Here is a 20,366-nt window from a genome sequence, read left to right as displayed (position 1 = left end):
GAAATTGTAATTGAGTTTTCATATTGTTATTGGGACATTCCATGTCAAATCAACAAGTCATCAGACTTGACCATCTCAGATTTTGTAAAAATTGGTGTACAGCTTTATTATAGTGGGAGATGAAAAAATCCCAAATATTACCTCTCCCCCTGAAAGTGTCTCCATACAGGGTGTTCAAAAATGTCAAAAATTGCATTTTTCAGTTACAGTGATTATTAAAAATTGTCATAAAATGGTTAATATGTGCACTAGAGACGTGGAACAAACACGATTGAAAAGATTGTTCCAGAAGTTGTACTATATTGAAAAAACCCGTAAAGTAAAGAAAATAACACTTCAAAAATTCAAATTCAAATTAAGATTTGAACTTGGCATAGAAATGCCCCTCTGAATTTGTTCAAAATTGTCCAGATTGTGGTCCTATATATGTACTAAAACACCACAAAGTTGCACTTTGGGCACTCGATGGGATCCGATTCAATATTCAACATAAACCAAGCATTGCACGATATTGACCATGTGAATATCTGGGTTCAGATCGATAGCCATTTGCCTGGAGTTATTTACCTGCAGCATCAAAGGAATTTATATTCAATTTCATTTGTTTCTTGATGTATTCATTTGAATTTACACAATTATCCACCTTTCGAGTTATTTAGAGAGGTATTACGTTTCCGAACAGTACTCAATACAAGTCATTATTCTTGTTAGTCAGTATGGATGTTTCTAACCTATATTGGCTACATTGATACATGATTTTTTCATTCCTTTGTTTCAGGATTGCTATCATAGATATGTGGAAGTGGATAATTGAAATAGGAAAAAACTTTATTGACTAATTGTTTGTGCTGACAGTGTGTGAAGTGATTGTGAGCAGTGTCACTGTGTTTCATAACACATTTAATACAAATATTGTAAAAGGAAGGAAAATATATCCCTCCCTTTCATAATATGTTCTGTAATAGCAATCCTGAAAAAAAGAGATGAAAATAACATGTATCAATGTAGCCAATATAAATTTAGAAACATCCATACTGACTAACAAGAATAATGACCTGTATTAAGTACTGTTTGGAAACGTAATACCTCTCTAAATAACTCAAAAGGTGAATAATTGTGTAAATTCAAATGAATACATCAAGAAACAAATGAAATTGAATATAAATTCCTTTGATGCTGCAGGTAAATAGCTCCAGGCAAATGGTTATCGATCTGAACCCAGATATTCACATGGTCAATATCGTGCAATGCTTGGTTTATGTTGAATTTTGAATCGGATCCCACTGAGTGCCCAAAATGCAACTTTGTGGTATGCGAAATTCAAAATTAAAATTTGAATTTTTGAAGTGTTATTTTTTATTTTACAGTTTTTTATTATAGTACAATTTCTAGAGCAATCTTTAAGCTTTCCAATGGTGTTTCTTCCACGTCTCTAATGCACATATTAACCATTTTATGACAATTTTTAATAATCACTGTAACTGAAAATATGCTGTTTTGGGGCATTTTTGAACACCCTGTATGGGGACACTTTCTGGAGGAGAGAGGTAATGTTTGGGATTTTTTCATCTACCACTGTAAAGCTGTGCACCAATTTTTACAAAAATCTAAGATCGTCAGGGGTGATTTTGCCATTTCATTGGTTGATTTCACATGGAATGTCCCTATTGAATTTGTTGTTTAAAAACAAGCAAATAACAATTACACAAAATAAAAAAGGCAGGCACTAATAAAATATTATATGTTTAATTATAATAATACACTCTGGATATATCTCCATTAACCTCCATTTTTGGTACCTATTAAACTCGCTTCGTCACCAGATTGATAGAAAGGGTCAGCTTGTAATCAATAATAATAATAATAATAATAATAATAATAATAATAATAATAATAATAATAATAATAATAATAATAATAATAATAATAATAATAATAATGCTAAAATGATCAACATAACATTTCAAAGTGGTTTGTGCGTGACCTTTTTTAATATTTCAATGGAATAAACGTCATTTTACTCATGAATAGACAAAAATTCATTCATTTCGTGCCGCACGAAATAATTTTTGAGAAAAAAAATGTCATCACCTTAGTGCATAATAACAACGTAAACCTAGAACTAGATAACACTGTCTCGTTCTTTGTTATGCTGCTTCCTCTACAATCCTTTAAAAAATCCAAGTCGACAGCGCCCTCTGTTTAGTTTTTTAATCTGCTAGAGAACAAAAAGAAAGCGAATACGATGTGCGTTCATAGGCGGGCGCTTCAGCAAATGAAACCGGTGCCTTATTCCCATGCACAGCGCTTTAAAAAAAACAATGGAAGTGCAACATTAGATTAGTGTTTTATTCAAAAATTATAAAATAAGCCTATCAAGCAGGCACGTAGCCAAGGGGGGGGGGGGGTCCGGGGGGTCCGGACCCCCCCCTTCGAGACCAGAAATGAAAAAAAATAAGGAAGGATAAAATAAAATGAAATGACAAAAAGAAGGATCAGCGTTAAAAATTAAAAAGAAAACTACAGGAAGCTTTTGCTTACTCTTTCTTATGAGGAGATTTTGTATTACTTGCAATATGATGGCGAGGTAAGCGAGATATTCTGGAAGAGTCGCGGAATGTGAAACTTCAAGAAAAGTTATGGAATTCTCAGAATTTCCGCTACTAGTCAGGGAGATTTCAAGCTTTCGAAATCATAGTGCCGTTGTGTAACAGCGTGAACATTTTAAATCATAGTTTTTCGTCATCGCATCCTTGCAGTATCAAACATGCTGTTTCAAAGACAATTTTCTATTGCTTTTTCAACCTGTCATTTGGAACCGACAATAGTTGACGGAATAATAAAAACAAAAATTTATGTTGAAAGAAAGTTCTGTTAGCATTTGATTCAACAGAGAAAGGAACGCATATATTGTAAAACTAGTTGAACATACACATGCTTCGCACAGGGGCTGTATTTGGAAGTCAACGCCTGTGGGAGTATCACCATGGATTTCAGCGACGGCGAAAACTATGGATTTGATACTAATATCGGTCATTTTGGGCTATTTTTTATATGTCTCGGTATGCAACCTCCGCTGACTCCCGGCCCGCATACAATTGTAACTAAATTTGCAAGTCATCGCTAATGGAAGTGTCACCATTGATTTCAGCGACCGCGAAAACTATGGATTTGACACTAATATCCGTCATTTTGGATTACTTTTATATGTCTTGGTATCTCACCCCCCTTCGGTGACCCCCCGACCCGGAGCCGAATAGCGTGAATTTGGAAGTTAATGCAATCCGAGTTTCACCATTGATTTCAGCGACCGCGTAAATATGAATTCGACAAAATAGCTCAAGTGGTAGAGCGTTGGCTTCGTATTCGGGAGGTCGTGGCTTCGTATCCCGCTGCCGACCATCCTGACTGAGGTTTTCCAGGGTTTCTCTCAGTCCTACCAGGCAAATGCCGGCATGGCACCTACTAAACAGGCCCTGGCCGATACCTTCCCAAATCCTTTCCATTGTTAATGTTGTTGGATATCCAGTGTAAAATGACCTCTGAGCTGCATCTGGTGATGTTAAATAAATAAATAAATATCGGTCAGTTTCAACTACTTTTACATGTCCCGGTAAACGCCCCCCTGAGACCCCCCTGATTCGAATTTCGACAAAAACGATTAACTCTGGTCTGGAGCCTGGACCAAGGTATTCGTGACTAAAATTTGGTAACTCTCGGTCAATTTTTCTGGTTCCCAAGCCGGTTCCGGTAAACGCCCCCCTGAGACCCCCCTGTTTCGAAATTTAAAAAAAAACACTTCGTCTTGACCTGGGGCCTGGGCCAAGGTACCCCTGACCAAAATTTGGTAACTCTCGGTCCACTCGTCTGGTCTCCAGGCCGCACACAGACAGACAAACACACAAACTTTTTATTTTATTTATATTAGAAGATAGTTTACAAGACAGTATTGAGTATGTACTTTTTATAATAATTGAGGTCATAACGAAAGGAAAATTTTTATATTTGAATGAACAGAAGAAGGACGTAAATATTGTAAAATCTTTTTCAATACTATTTTTTATTATTTTGCTCGAAATTTCTTCATAGTTTATTAAAATACTTGCCAACATATCTTCATTTTATTGTCCTAACAAACCAATATATGTTGATAGTAAAGTAGTTTAGATTGATCGAGCTCCTGGGCCTTCATTATTTCATGTTACCCCCCCCCCCCGTTACGAAATCCTGGCTAAACGAACCAATATATGTTCCAGTAAAATAGTTTAGAATGATCGAGCCCCTTTTGTGATGACCACAGTATTTCATGTCACGGACCCCCCCCTTCACGAAATCCTGGCTACGTGCCTGCTATCAAGTAATTTTTGTACGTGCCTAGTGTACCTGTGCGTTAATCCGCCACTGTGCGTGTGTCAACGGGTACTGTTGAAAGATCTTTCAGCACAATGAATCGAATATTGACATCACAAAAAAATCAACTCGGAAACTCATCATTCGACCACTGTGTAAAGAAGGAAATGTTGCAAGTGAAGAATTTTTAATCCAGTTCTTGAGTAGTATGTATCCAAAATACAAGGAAGTAGACATTTGGTTTACATAGGGAATGTCTTTGTATGAATTATGAAATGATTTAACATGTATTATCAGTAAAATAATTTTTTCCCCACATTTAATTCTTTGGTATATAAATCCTCTAATATTAAAATTAATACAATTACACATTTTCAAAAAATGTAGATAATCCTATAAGTTCTGTGTGTGATATATTGAAAACAGTTTTGTGACTAATCATTCTAATTCAAATTACTATAAGACGCTATTTTGAACAACTTTAGATAATAGTCCTAGTTCAAATAAACATTTATTTTATGTTTGCTATCCATTTAGAGAAATTCTCAGTAAGTTTAGAAAGGTACCAGTTTTAAAATCATAGTAAATATAATTGACTTACACATGTTTCAATTATAATAAACAGAATGTATTATTTATTACTTACAAGTTTAGTTAGTAATCACTTGAACGCGTGCGCATGTTCTTCATTCTTTTTTAAAATAGAGAGAAAACAAAACTAAAATATGTAATATTTTTTCGTCTTGAATTATTTTACGGAGTATCCGTAGAATAAAATTCTCCTGTCAACTTTTCTTCTTAAAACAGTAACATATTTACGATTTTGTTTCTGGGATGGGGGCTACACCCAAAATAGTAATAAACCTGGTTGTAGTATAACATTATGTCTTGTATATCGGATGAAAAAAAAAGCTTTTTTTTTTTCTTTGGGAAGGATCAAGATCTATAGGCCATTATAAATCGCCTCTGAGTATTTCTGCTCATACTGCCCCAAGCATCCGAAGACGCTCTTCCACCCCCGGAAATATTTTCCAGAAAGAAACCCTTGATTGTAGTTTGAATTCGCTTTGTCATGCTTTTCATACGTAGAGTTTGTTGATTAAAATTCAATTTTCTTTTATTGCAACATAAATCACACAATTTACGTTAAGAGTATTTTTCAAAATTCTGTAAAAGTACATGTAACTTTTAATGGATGACAATGATAATAATACACATAACCAAATCATAAAAAGGAAATGATATTCAGTTTATCCCAAGAAATTCCTACTTCTCTTGGGTACCAAGAGTCCTTCTGAAGCGTTGTGTACATTTTATTCTTACGCATTCATTCATGATTGTAACCAAAACATGTATGCAAATGATCAAACAAATATGCTTAATTATTTAAGATCTGGTGATTGGGCACTATACTCTCTCACAATTTTTCATACAGGAAATATCGATTTATATGATGCAGTCATAGAACAACCAATGAGAACAATGTACTGCGGTGTGCCGAATGGTGTCGTCATTTCCTTGTTACGAATGTACGAAAATATAAACAAAACAAATACCTTTCGTGCTTGCCTGTGCTAGCAGACGACATGCGCATGTGTAGTTATTTGTTAAAGGTTATTTACTTCTGAAAAAGATATCTTGTCTTGGTATTTTGTTATTAAATATTTCTGTGATTTTATGTAGGTATTTTATTACATTAATGTAAGTTGCACTATTACATTCAACATAAGTAATGATCACATAAAAAATGTTTTGAAAGGTTTTATATTACAGTCAGTGAAGAATTACAAAAGAAGATATAACTTTTATAATATTAAAAAAAAAAATAATGTTTGTTAATTGATTTACCTCTAGAAGCACACTTTTCGGGTTACGTGCCGCAGATGGCGGTTCCGAAATACAAAATTTGTGGGGAAATGAACAGAATCAGACGAAATGTCAGAATGGAGTAACAAAAATGGTAATAAAGGTCATCAGTGTTGGATGACTAATTAGAGAGAAAAAACGACAATTAAATTCAGGGCTATACGAGTTCGCGTATTGATGCAATATTAGGTGAACAGACAATAGAGCATAATGTGACAATGTTTTAACCCACTGTCTTGTTAATTAATCTAAAACGTATATGCTGTAGTAACGGAGGGAAATAACGAAATGTTTCTACACAAAATTTACTCGTAGTATCAAAAATTGTTTCTTATGAAAATTGCATTCATTGGTGCAGATTCACTTCACGAGGACTTCCCTTTACGAGTTCGGTCGTTTACCATAAAAACAACTATTAATAAAATTAACTGTACTAGGTGGTCATTAATGGCGAGAGTGCTATCTAAGCGAGCAAGGATAGGAGCACGGGAAGGGGTTCCGCACGGGAGAGTATCTACAGGGTGCAGGCTCATTAGCGATGGAGAGTATGCGCATAAATTGCATACCACATTAGTTTTTTTTTTTTGTTATTATTTAGAATTGGGGGCCAAAATCAGTGATTTATAGGAGAAATTGATGATGGTAAGAAAATATCGTACACAATTTTTTAGATACAGTAGGGGATCTGTACAAACCGTAAAGGTAATTGTGAGTGATTTATGTGAGAGAAAAAGTGAACTGTTCGTAGCGAAGACAGAAAACAACGTGCTCTGCGGGGCTCTAACCCGCCTTCACTCGGGAGCGAGCGGTTCCGGGTTCGATTCCCGGTGGGGCCACTCGGTCGAAAAAGTGTAAAACGCTTTTTCAGGCCAGCCACCCTGAATAAGGTTTTTTTTCTGGGTTTTCCTCATTCATACCAGGCAAATGCCGGGGTGGTACCTAACTTATAGGTCCCAGGCCGCTTCCTTCCTTCCCTTTCTCCGGATTGTGTGCTCGGCGAGGGACATCATCTCTCAAAAACGTGAAGGGCTCAATGGCCTTAGATGCCGACAGCCCAGAAATCTAAAATTCTATCCTATCCGCCTTCACTCGCTAACGCTCGCTTGGAAACCGACTGAATTAAATGCGAGTAAATTTAACGTATGAAAACCATAAGACGACCGAATCGGAATAAAACATCGCAAAAAAGTAGGTGAAAAAGCTGGCCCCCCATTGCTAGGGGGAGCTTATTCTAAGAAAGTAAGAGGGGTTCAAAGATATGTGCCTAACATATAGTACCTCACGAGCCCATCAAGTTAGATGAAACTCGATATATAAACTCTCCATTAAAAATTAAAAGGAGACATTTCCTAGCGTTTTTGAAAATTTCCGTGTGCATATTAAGTTTAAGTACACCACTCAAAAGAATGGTTGAAAACGTGTAATTCTTTCATTGGTTTTCATGATTTGGTTATAAATTCAGTGCCCGGACATATGCCATAAGATAACTAAAGTTAGAGATGGATAATTTAATGAAATTCTTAAAATTTAAATATCTCATTGATATTTAAAAAAAAAAAAGTCATATATATATCAGGGTTGGCTGGTTTAAACCAAGGTTTAAACCAGCTGGTTTTTTCAAAAAAAACAACTGGTTTAAACCAAAAAACAAAAAAATGTTCGTAAAAGTGTAAGTGTTTGTAAAATCTTGATGGACACACATTTGTGGGTTATCACGTTTCACTCCCGTATATTATTCGTATTATATTCAGACCTAAATTCCTCATTCATTACTCAAAAAGTTTATACTACAAAAGCAACTTTTTTTTACAAGTTTATAAATGTTTATTTTGATATTTTTTTGTAGTTGTTATTATTGTTATGTAATTGCAATCGAAGAAAAATTCTAAATATTGTTTCGTTTCAATGTTTACTATTGATAAAATACATCGAAAATGCCGTACTTTTTGTGTGTGTGTGTGGGGGGGGGTTCATACAGACCCCACGAGAGGCATTTAGTGAAATAAGTATCTTTGGTATCTATTTATGTATAAATGAGTCTGAGCCAAAGTGGACTCAAATAATTCGTATCTTTATTCACTTTTCTTATTAATATGCAGATTAAGTCGGCGTATTTCTTTAATTTGGACCAATAAAAGTCGTTGTTAACTAACTTGAACTAAATTAGTTCTTCTGTACTCCGTAGTACTTTGAAATTGTTCATATGTAATTCTGTGTAATGGTTTCACTTGTGCAACTGTTTATCTTTTTGTCCTTCTGAAATGACTCTTGACAGTTATATTAAGAAGCATGTAAAGATCAGTACAACGTATATCAGGATTCCTTCGTGAGTGAGTCGGCAGACGTAACGCATTTGTGGCCAATTAGTCCTGGTTCCGAGTTCAAATGGAGGACAATTTCTCTCGGATGTAACTCGAGAAGCGGTTTTATTCCGCTTTAAGCTTATGAGACCCCTTCCAGCATAACCCGGTTGTTGCATAATAGCATCAAGGCGAAACAAACTTATTTCTGTCCATATATGATATGAATATATAGAGCAAATCATTTAAACCATAAAAACCTGGTTTAAACCAAAAAAACCGTTTTTTTTTGGTTTTTTAAATAAAAACCATGGTTTTTGCCAACCCTGATATATATATTCGTTTTTATGATTGTTTAATACAGATATGGCACTGGTATTGCGGAAATAAAAATCGCAGCTAATACAGTGAATACAGTCTTTTTTATTAAAGTAGGCAAGTTACCAAGCAAGAAGTATGATGTAAGACACGTAGGACTTTTGTTATATGAATATACTACAAACTCGACAGTTCTCATGTTTAACTGATTTTTATATGTTTCTGCATCAGATGTCACTGTTCTCACTGTTGCCAGATATATCAGATTCGCCAGTCTCTGCATATGGCACATCGACATTAGCGTCAGCATCATCAGATTCTGTAGGTATAGAAGTGTCTGTTTCTTTTTCACACGGTCCATTCGTCCTTAAATCTGCTTCTTCCGTTTTTTCATTCATTTCTTCATGTTCCCCTATGTGCTAAAGATCCTTTCACAAGAAGCAAATGTGGCATGAAGGCCAAGGATTTTGCTTGCAACTTTTGTGAGCTCACAAGAAGGATATAGTTAGAAGAATAGAATAGAATAGAATATTTTTATTGTCGTTAAACAACATTTGTTGCAATAGACAACGTCAAGAGATTATACAAAATATACAGGGTGTTTAATAAGTAATGGTCATAAATTAAACCGTAGATAGTACATGCCAAAACTAACAAAAAAGTCTTAGTAAACATGTGTCCGCAAACGCTTCGTAACGGAGATAAGGGCTGTCAAAAGTTTGGGAAAATAAAGTTTAGAGACGAATATCTCAAAAAGTATGAATCGGACAGAGGGCGGTCCAATGAATGACTATCGAAGTCAGACATGCGCTATGCAGAAATGCATGGTTGATAACTCTGCAATGCGCGCGCAAGGGATTCGCCAAAGAAACGGAAGGAATCCCGGAAAATTGTCTAAGGAAAGGGGCTCGAGATGAACATCAAAGGCGAGTCTATCCACCAGTAATTCATACGTCGTGGTACCAGGGCGAAAGCTCGAAAAGATACAAAATGGCGGACAATGTTTACGTGCCGTGTGTGGTTGCATAACCAGCAGGAAATGACAGAGGTAATCGAAGTGTGGTGATGTACGTTCAAAATTGCTCCAGGAAGAATTCCGACAACTAATGCATACGTACAAGTGTGGCAGCACTTAGGTAAATCAAACGGTATGCAAGGCACTGATGAAGCATTATGTGCTAAGCAGTTAACGTAACGAATATCCGCAAACTGTATTGCAATGGGAAAACATGACAACATTCGAGTATGTGGGAGGCGAATCTGAAACATTCCGCATGTTGAACGCGTAAATGTATTACAACAAGCAAAAAATGATGGACATGTAGTGTTTCTCCATATCAACTAACAGAAATCGTCATGTTGGTAATGTGTACAGCATTAATCATAAGGTAAACAGTAAATACCCAGATGTGTAACCACAGAAGAGATGCATGAGAAATTAACGTACCTCTATCATTAAAGTAAATGTTGGAAGTGTCATCCATTCATGCGAATGCATGCTCGTACTCGTTTTCGCAAAGATCCACGTACTCGTGATAAGATGTCGGCATCCTGTTGAATATGTCCGCACCATTGTTCCACCCTTTCTCGAAAATCTGAGATCAGAACCACTGCATTCAGTGGGCACTTCAGCGGATTTGAACCCGTAACATCATGCACCCAAGGTGAGCTCAACGTCTGTTGCAACCCCGATTCAGTATTTCCAGCTGGCTTGCATGTTCTACCAGTGTTCCTTTCGGCCATTCCATTCATTTTCGCGCATCGTTTGTTTTACCTTGGTATTGGTACAGTAAAGGACTACTCTGTACATGTGCATTCGCCTTAGGAATGTGCTCTGAAGTAGTTTAGAACATGCACCACCCCCTTTCTTCGATTACCTCTCTCATTTCCTGTTGGTTATCCAACCACACACGGCACGTAAACATTGTCCGCAATTTTGTATCTTTTCGAGCTTTCGTACTGGTACCACGACGTATGAATTACTGGTGGATAGACTCGCCCTCGATGTTCATCTCGAGCCCCTTTCCTTAGACAATTTTCCGGGAATCCCTCCGTTTCTTTGGGGAATCCCTTGCGCGCGCATTGCAGAGTTATCAACCATGCATTTCTGCATAGCGCATGTCTGACTTCGATAGTGATTCATTGGACCGCCCTCTGTCCGATTCATACTTTTTGAGATATTCGTCTCTAAACTTCATTTTCCCAAACTTTTGACAGCCCCTATCTCCGTTACGAAGCGTTTGCGGACACATGTTTACTAAGACTTTTTTGTTAGTTTTGGCATGTACTATCTACGGTTTAATTTATGACCATTACTTATTAAACACCCTATATACATTGAATATATAAGTACATAACTAGTCACTTTTTATTTTTTAACTCTTTCTCAAATTCTAAAACGCTATACACAGCTGTTTCAATGAGCCAAGATTTACAGTGTTTCTCGAAGTTTCTATTACACATACCACGAATTTCTGTAGGTAGAAGATTATAAATCTTCATCGCAGTGTATTTATAACTCTTTTGTGTTTTATTTAACCTGAAATATGGTGTATCGAGGTCATCTCCGTATCTTGTGTCATAGCAATGAATTTTATTTCGGGTACTGATATTTTCCAAGTTTTCTTTAATGTACATGAGACAGCTATAGATATACATTGAGGGCACTGTCATGATTTGCATCTCTTTAAAGAAAGGTCTGCAAGAGTCATTATCACGTAGTCCCTTTAACACTCTTATTGCCTTTTTTTGCCATTTAAAAACGGTTTGAGCACCAGTTGAATTACCCCATAATAATATACCGTAGAGCAATAGAGAATGAAAGAAAGCATAATAGGCTGACAGAAGTATTTTTTCACTAACAACAGTTTTTAGTTTACGTAATAAATATATAACTATAGATAGTCTTCTACATAGATTTTCAGTATGTATGTTCCAGTTTAACTTTGGATCCAAGTGGATTCCTAACAATTTTACAGAATGACACTCATTCAAATCATGTATGTTGTTATTAAGATGAAAATACAAAACATCCGCCTTTGATTCATTTAATAGCAGCCTATTACAATTTAGCCATACTGAACACGCTTCTAACATTTGAGTGTTTTTAGTTTTAATGTTTTTTAAATTTTTATCCATGGTTAAGACAGTTGTATCATCAGCATACAAAACACTGTTAAAAGAAAGAAAACTTGGAAAATCATTAACGTAAACTAGAAAAAGAAATGGCCCCAGGACACTTCCCTGTGGTACACCAGTTGTTACGTACAAAAATTCTGAAATTGAATTACCAACGCGAACAGCCTGTTTTCTGTTACTGAGATAAGATTTAATCAGAGACAGTTCTTTTTCTCTAACCCCATAATAATGCAATTTTGAAAGGAGTATATCATGTGACACTGTATCGAAAGCTTTAGTTAAATCTAATAGTGTTGCACAAACATTCATATTATTTTCAAAACAGTCTAATACTTGTGATACTATATTTTCAACAGCTTTAACTGTGGAACGACCTTTTCTAAATCCAAATTGCGAGGAATGAAAAAGCTCATTCTCTTCAAAGAAGGTTGATAGTTGATCTTTGATGCATTGTTCAAAAACTTTCGAAACTATCGGTACTAAAGAGATTGGACGATAGTTTTTAACCTCATTTTTATCATCCTTTTTATGTACTGGTACAGTTATAGTATATTTTAGGCAATCTGGGAAAATTCCCTCAAAGAGCATCCAATTTAGTAGGTAAACCAAGGGTTCTATTATTAAGTCAATAAGTTATTAGAAAGTCCATACCAGTCTTCGCTACTGGATACTTTCAATTTATTGACAACTGAGTAAACAGTTCTGGCATTTACGAAGTTCCACTGAAAGTGAGACCTAATTTTATTTTTACATTGTAATGGTAGCATACTACTAAAATCTATTTTGTTACCCGTATTTTCCGTGGAATCGTCAAAGTTACTCATATTTATAAAGTATTTATTAAATTCACTTGGAGGTATACATGTTCTATCTTTTGTAACATTGTTTCCAATTTCTTTGTTTATTATTGACCAAGCTGCAGAGCATTTATTTTTTGAACTATTAATCCATTTCTCATTTGCTGCAATCTTTGCAGCCTTGATTTCTTTTCTGTACATTCTTTTAGCAGCTTTAAACTTTTCTTGATCTCTTGTTGATCTCGTCGTCTTAGCTATGTCATATAAAGTAATTACTCTATTCCTATGTGTTTCAAGCTCTCGCGTATACCACTTTGGAGTTCTCTTAGTAGGTTTATTTAAACAAACATTAATCTTTTTTGTCTTTTCTGGACAGCACTCATTTAAATATTCTTTTAATGTGCCCAGGAAGTTTTTAAAGGCTTCTGTGATGCCACTACTTTCTACAAGAAGATTATTCCAGTCAGTTTCTCTTAACCTAGACCTTAGATTTTTTACATTAGTCTCACCTAATAATCTAATTTTCTTGGTAACGCAGTAGTTTCGAGTCTTTTGTGATTTCACTGGAAACAAAAGCCATACTCCTTCATGGTCAGACAGTAAAGGCTGTACAGTGCCACATGATACGCTATTCTTTTTTTCATTGGTGATAATATTATCTAAACATGCTAATTCCCTTGTAGGTTCGTCATTAATATAGTAGAAATTATGAGACCGAAGGACATTACAAAGCATTGCTTTTACATGTGTATTTTGTAAAATATTAATATTTATATCCCCTACATAAAATAATTTGTAATTTTTGTACTTACTGAGATAGTTATCTAATTTTTCCTAGGCATTAAGGAAAACATCCACATCTGATTTAGGAGTTCGGTATACAGATACAATTATTATTCCTATACTTTTAAATAAAATACCAACTACTTCAAAATTTTGATTGATGCAAAATTGGTGTAGATTAAGAACAGTATATTCAATTAATAATTCTTTTTTAACATAAATACTTACACCACCATGTATTGATGTTTCTCTACAGAAAATGGTTGTTACCTCATATCCCGTTGGTACGTACATATACTTCTCATCAGGAGTGAGCCAGTGTTCATTCACACAGAGTATTTCACAAGGAAAGAGGTCTAAAAATGTTTCAAGTTCAGCAAGCTTATTTCTTATGGATTGTATGTTTAAGTGCAATAGGAGTAGAGCTTGCATACCTATATCTGTGCTGGAGTTTTGAATCCAGCTACCGTTAGTTTTAACTTTTATTAAACCATTTATATCAGTAAAATCAACAGGCTTTGTTATATTTGAGGTTTTCACCCGGCCCCAGGTAGTATTACTCATACTCACGGGGTCGGGGAAAGTCAGTTTCCCTGTATTTTCCATGGCATTGAAATTGGTGCTTTAAATTTAGACTTCGTATGTAAATCTTCGCCAATTATTTTACAAATTTTTTGACAGATGTAATTTTTACCCCTTTGATTAAAGTGCATGCCATGTTCTGTGTACATTTCTCTTTTAAAGTTACTTACATCTAGTATTACAACATTTCTAAAATGATCACAGAGAGATTTTAGCTTTGTATTTACGTCTTTTACGGCTACATTAACACACGATTCTTTTGTGAGGTCAAACCTATGAGGTACATTAACTACTATGACTTTAGAATATTTTACTTTTGAGAGTTTACTTCTAATTTTCTTAATTACTTTATCTCCTTCATTGCATGCTACATCATTAGTACCACTAAACAATATTACATAGTTTTCCATCTTATCTACAGTTTCACAATTAACACCAGATAATACATCACTAGTTTTTGCTCCTGGTTTAATGAACCCTTGCACTGCTATTTTGTGCTGTAAATTTTCCCGCACCTTACTAGCCAAACTTCTACCGTGACTATCAGCATATATTAAGACTTGGGGAGGACCATTCTGTTTATCCCTTATACAGTTTTTCTTTATTGTGGTCGTATCAAAACACCTTAGGGGTTTCATTGCCTGGTTATTTTCCGTTTCCATTTCAGATACCGTGTTACACATATTGTCTGTTTCAAGTGATGCTAGAACACTAAATCTATTTGTACATAACACAGATGAATCTATTAGTGTGTCACTACTACTGTTTATTTTATGTGCCTTTGTTTGTCTAGGCATTTTCACTTTATTAGCGGAAGGATGAGATTGATTTTTTTGCAACACATCACTAGAGTTTAAATAACTTGTTTCCCTTATACAGTCTTTCTGTTGATCACTTTTTCCGGGATTGCCTTTTACACTATTTGACCTATTTTGTCTACTTACGCTTGGTGACCATTAGGTATTACTTCTTGTCGTCGGAGAAATACTCGCTCGATCAGCTCTGCCCTTAACCACTTCACTATACATGTATTGCGATTGAGTCGAAACTAAGGTAGGTCTACCGGTATCGTCAAAATAATGGTACTTTGCACTTTCACTGCTATTATAGGGATTGCTATTTATACCTGATTTATTTTGTCGCAGAATGTGAATATCATCTTGTAGACACTTTACTATTGCTCTTAGTGACTGTACTTCATTGTTAAGTTTGGAAATATGTTGTATTAGATCAGAATATAGTGAATTATTACTCTGATTTTCATTTGTTTCACTACCGTTCCTACACTTTTCACATGCCCAGATTTCAGGACAGTTTCCTTTTTGTAGTCCACTACACTTACCAAAATGAGCCATTCCTTCACATATTACGCATTGTTTTCCATTTTTAACCACTCGCTGGCATTTAAAGCATTTTTGCAGACCTTTTTTGTCTAGACATTGTCCCGCGCGTGTTGTGTTTTCGTTGTTTAGACACTTTGGACACTGCCACTCGCTATTTTCATCAGGAATTTCGCCTTCTTGTATGTCTACACGCCTAAAGTGATTCCATCGATCACATATATCACATAAAATACCATTTCTTACTATTCTTTTACACTTTGCACACAGAACATCTTGCAAAACAGAATTTTTCGATTTAGCTGATCCGGACACAATATCATACCCTGCCGCCATCTTGGCGAAGAGATATCTTTGACGCAGTAGACTTCAGATATTCTTTGGACCAGGCATTTTCTTTCAGTCTGTATCGTGCAAATTGGGCCAGAACTTCTGTCTCATCATCTTAATAAAGCCTTGAAATATGACTGAGATATTCTAGAGCGTTGTTCGGTGGTCAAGTTCTTGCCTCTGTAACTTGGATCTGGAGTATTCGCTAACAAATGTACAGGACGCAGACAGATTTGCATACTGTCCTCGAAGAATCGCATTATGTTTTGCACTTCCCTTTTCAGAACAGGAGTGCTTCAAACTGTGTTCTGGATTTTCTCCTTCAGGTCGGAAAATATTTCATATACTTTGCTTAAATCTGAGGTTTGTCACTTTCGATTTTAGTGATCCAGTCTACTACTGGAACAATTAAAGTATGAAAATTACTTATTTTATTCTAGAAGACATCTTGGAGATTGAGGGCCTTTGTTGTTTTCGATAGTAGTTTTTCTGCCTTTTCATCAATACATAAACTTCTTAGTGCTGATTTGTTTTGCAGCAGACTGGCCAAAACAATTTCTTGCAGACCCCATTGACTCACAGCTGGTAGTTTCAATGTAATTTTCTTCCCCGTTTGCATTCACTACAGTGCTGCCGTTGACTTCGTTTATCACACTTTTTGATTGGCCAGTAAGGTGCTTCAGGCTGTCTATTTTCACAATGTCATGGATAAGCAAGTTCAGATCATGTGCCACACAACCATAAGTTGTGACATGTGGATACTTTTCTTCCACTTTTCTCCATGCTGCGTTATCAATTACTATGGCAATTAACTTTTCTGATCTGACTTGTTCCATCACATCATTTATGATTTTAGCAATGTATGGATAATCGTGTTTCGCAGTTTTAGTTGAAAGGGACTTATAAGCTGGTTCGGGTGTGGTTTCAACAATGTTAATGATACCTTCTCATCTTATGTTTGTCCACCCACCACACATTAGTCCAAGTGGTGAAGCGTTTTTTTATCTTGGAATCATACTGTGACTATATTCGATTATGTGCTCTGTGTCAATTGAAATATTTAATGCTCACAACTCTAACTAAAGTGCAAACAACATAAATCAGTCTGCTATGTGGCCACTAGAAAACACGAATGATATCTAACCGAGTCAGAGCAAGGCGAAGCTGGTGAGTCCGCGCAGTAGCGCGTTCGTGGGGAGCAGGGACGTCAGCAACTATGCGCATAAATGCACTATTCCTATGTGAGATGCCTTACCTGTGAGACAGCCTGCCTCTACGGATCATAGAGTAGGGTTGGATAGGGTAGTGCTTTAAACAGTGTGTTCGGTAGGTTTGTACATGAGATTTCTTAGAATTGAAGAATGAAACTTTTAATTTAACGTATCGCGTTAATGCCGTTCAGCCTAAGGAGAAAATTGATGAATAAAAGGGAATGATTCTGAAAGAATTGAAGAAGGAAAATATGGGAGGACCACGAGAAAATATACGGACACGATGTTGTTCACGATGAACTTACCTGGCCTAGAATCGAGTCAGGGATCCCTCACACAAGAGGTGAACATTCTACCACTGAGCCATCGTGTCCGTAAAGAAGAAGACCACCACGTTCATCGTAGTTGTGAAATCCATTTTTAGACTAACAAAATTCGAAAAGGTTATAGTAATTTAATGAAACCGGTTGGAAAATACAGTGGTATACTTGGTTAAATGTCTACCTACCACTTGGTAGACGGCATGGGTTCGATCACTGGTGGAGCAAGATTTAGTCTCCCGTTCCACCTTCAACCACATGCAGCTCAAAGACCCATCCAGCGTCTTTAAATGGGTTCCTGCAGAAAACCTAAAATTGAAGGCGGGTGGAAGGTGCTGCTAACCACATTACTTTTTTCTAAGTGGAGGCCATGGAACTGTGCTGCAGCCTTGTTTTTGGATTACCCGTGGGCCGCGGTTTGTCCAGAATTGAGAATGCTTTTACCTTTGCTTTGAATATTTTTGAACACAAAATGTAACATGAACAAATAGAAATGAGACCAGGTGTTTGAGATAAAATGTCCACTGTCTTTCAATCAGAAACGGTTGGAGATGAAAGGATGAGAGAAAACTGAGATAGGAAAATAACATTGGGAGCGTTGAATGGAGCGCTCTGCTTGACTCACAAGGACCTCGGAGAGTTACCTGGGAATTTTAAATAGCAGGGTAGTTCTCTCTCTCTCTCTTTTTTTTTGGTCATCATTTAGTGAATCATGGATGAACAAACACCTTGTTGAAAAAAAAAAAAAAATTCGTGATGGAAACCGTTTAGGAAATGGTCACCATTTATCTGTAAGTTTAATCTATCTATACAAGAATTCACAATCCAATAAGAGCCATTCCGTAAACGGAAAAAAAACTACGAGTTTTTTTTAAAATTATTTTTTCAATAATGTATCAAATTTCATACCTTATCATATAGAATTTTTGGATGGCGGCCCCAGGATGGGAAGACCATATGGGTCAAGCAGATCATTTCATTTGATGCGTCCCATTTTCTTATCTCACTTTTTGTTTCATGTTTTAATCTCCAATCTTGTATGACTTCAAACCATTGAATATTTATCTGAAATACCCTGTATATTTGTAATCTCACAAGCATTTTTTCCCTTTTTACAGGACAGCATAAAATGTTGAAGTCTTGGGAAAACGAAAGTGTGATCCGAAGAATCATCAGGGAAATAACTCGACAATGCGCTACACAAGGAGTAAATGTCACCGAAAGCTGTGTGGCCTACATGGTACAGTCTTATCTTAATTATCATTTTATCTAGCATAAGGTGATAGCTGTGTTTCTATGTATGTGGTAGTTAACGCATTCTTTTAAATCGTGCAGTCCTTGGCTCAATTCCCGTCGGGTGGGATACAGAATTTCCAGTGTTAATCTGACATCATGAAGCAATGGGGAGCAAATTATATTAAGATGAAAAGAATTTCGATCTAGGAAAGCAAAAATAATAGCGTTCAGAATCAGATGGGTGGATGTGTGTTATTTGGCCGGTCAGAGTTGGTTTTCATTGTGAAAATGTCTATAAATATATTACGGAAGTAGAATAATAGCTCCCGAAAGTGAAACTAGACTGATATTTCAAAAACATTTACAAGTTTGTTCAGTTAGAGTGTTGTCGTCTCTTTCAACATTGAGGCTATATGACACGTGGACCTACACTTTAAGGTGGAATCCGAACCACCATAATGCGTTCAAATTTCAGATGCAACAGAGGCACGCGCTAGCCACTAGATTAACGTGAAAAATAACAACTTTTACTGTTGCTTAAGTCATAGTCTGTTTAAGATCCAGGTATACATTGTAAGTTATTAAATACTGCTGTTTTAGTTTAATTCGTGTCATTATATTAATCTGAAGGTGATCAGGAGGGCCCGGATTTTTATGTGCTAAAAAGCGTAAAATATTTACTTTTTTGTGCTAAAATTGAACAAATAGTTGATAAAAATTAAAAAAAATATTTAACAAAAAATATAAGGAAAATGTATGGGAAAACGCGCAACATAAAAAATAAATACTGGTACCCACCAATAGGCCCTGTTTATCAGATGTCGAATTTCCATAGGCATTGCAGTGAATAACTAACGTCCTTTCCAAATTGTCCATCGTAAAGCCATGCCTATTGTCACGGAATACTGTCTTATATTGAGAAAAGGAACGTTCTACATCACACGATGTTAACCTAGCGTATTTGAAAAGGGGCATGTCAGGAATATTTACACTATTAACTTCACTTGTGTTTTGGCCTTCCCATACTTCAGATATTATACATAGGGTTTTATGGCCAATGTTCTTCTCAAACAAATCCTTAAATTCTTTTTCTTACGACTTCAGCTTTCGAAGCAAAAAGAACATTCAGCTTTCTTTCAACACACTCTACTTCTTTACCCGAGGTACTCAATAAATCTCCCATAGTGTCTAGTTTCTTTATAGAGTGAGTCAAGAAACTGAAATTGGCAGATATGAAAGCCGTGTCACATTTCAAGCTACTGCACTTACTAAATTTTAAACAATTTCAATGGATGAAGCATCGTCTGGGTTTGGTTTACTTACTATAGATATCATACAAATGATTAAAAATGCTTCGTATAAAATAGTACTGCATTAAGTGACAGGTCGGGATTTGTTTCTTTGAAAAGCTCAATTCTAGTCTGCAGTTTTACGAAAACGTTTTCTCATTTGACACTAACTTGTCCACTTTAGGTTGAAGGGTTCGGACTTTTTCACACAATCGATATAGGGCGTGTGCGACACATGTCACGTGAATCATGTTAAGATAGCATATGGAAAGAGCTTTACCAGCTTTCCTCATATAAGGATCACCATCAGTCAGAAAAATCATAACATTGTCGTATTTCACACCATTCGGCCACAAAATGTGCAAAGATTCATCGAACAGCCTGGCAATTGTCACGTGATTCGTAACTGAAAGTTCTTTAAAGGCTGGCAGTGCTGTGCCTACGATTACTTGCCCTTCACCTACGGTCACTCATCATCTTCTCAGTTTTGGCATCAAAGTACAAAG

General features: G+C 36.0%; 1 protein-coding gene across 12 annotated transcripts in view; it reads left to right on the top strand.

The window, feature by feature from the left end:
- The window catches only part of LOC145666975 (cilia- and flagella-associated protein 206), a 224,542-nt gene that overhangs the window by 158,931 nt on the left and 45,245 nt on the right, over window positions 1–20,366 (top strand). For 2 of the 12 annotated variants that reach the window (XM_081734630.1, XM_081734626.1), the window contains exons 1-2: window positions 5,834–5,963; window positions 18,454–18,575. In XM_081734630.1, the coding sequence (XP_081590756.1) occupies window positions 18,527–18,575 (49 nt within the window). In that variant the 5' untranslated portion in view covers window positions 5,834–5,963; window positions 18,454–18,526. Of the gene's footprint in view, window positions 1–5,833; window positions 6,052–6,270; window positions 6,311–16,297; window positions 16,401–18,453; window positions 18,576–20,366 lie in introns of those variants that run through there. The other 10 variants (XM_081734629.1, XM_081734625.1, XM_081734631.1 and 7 more) reach the window with 6 other exon arrangements.

Source organism: Thermobia domestica, chromosome 12, assembly GCF_964235325.1.
Source record: "Thermobia domestica chromosome 12, izTheDome1.hap1.1, whole genome shotgun sequence".
Classification (NCBI taxonomy): domain Eukaryota; kingdom Metazoa; phylum Arthropoda; class Insecta; order Zygentoma; family Lepismatidae; genus Thermobia; species Thermobia domestica.
Note: the sequence above shows the minus strand (reverse complement) of the source record. Positions and strands in the feature narration are given on the sequence as shown.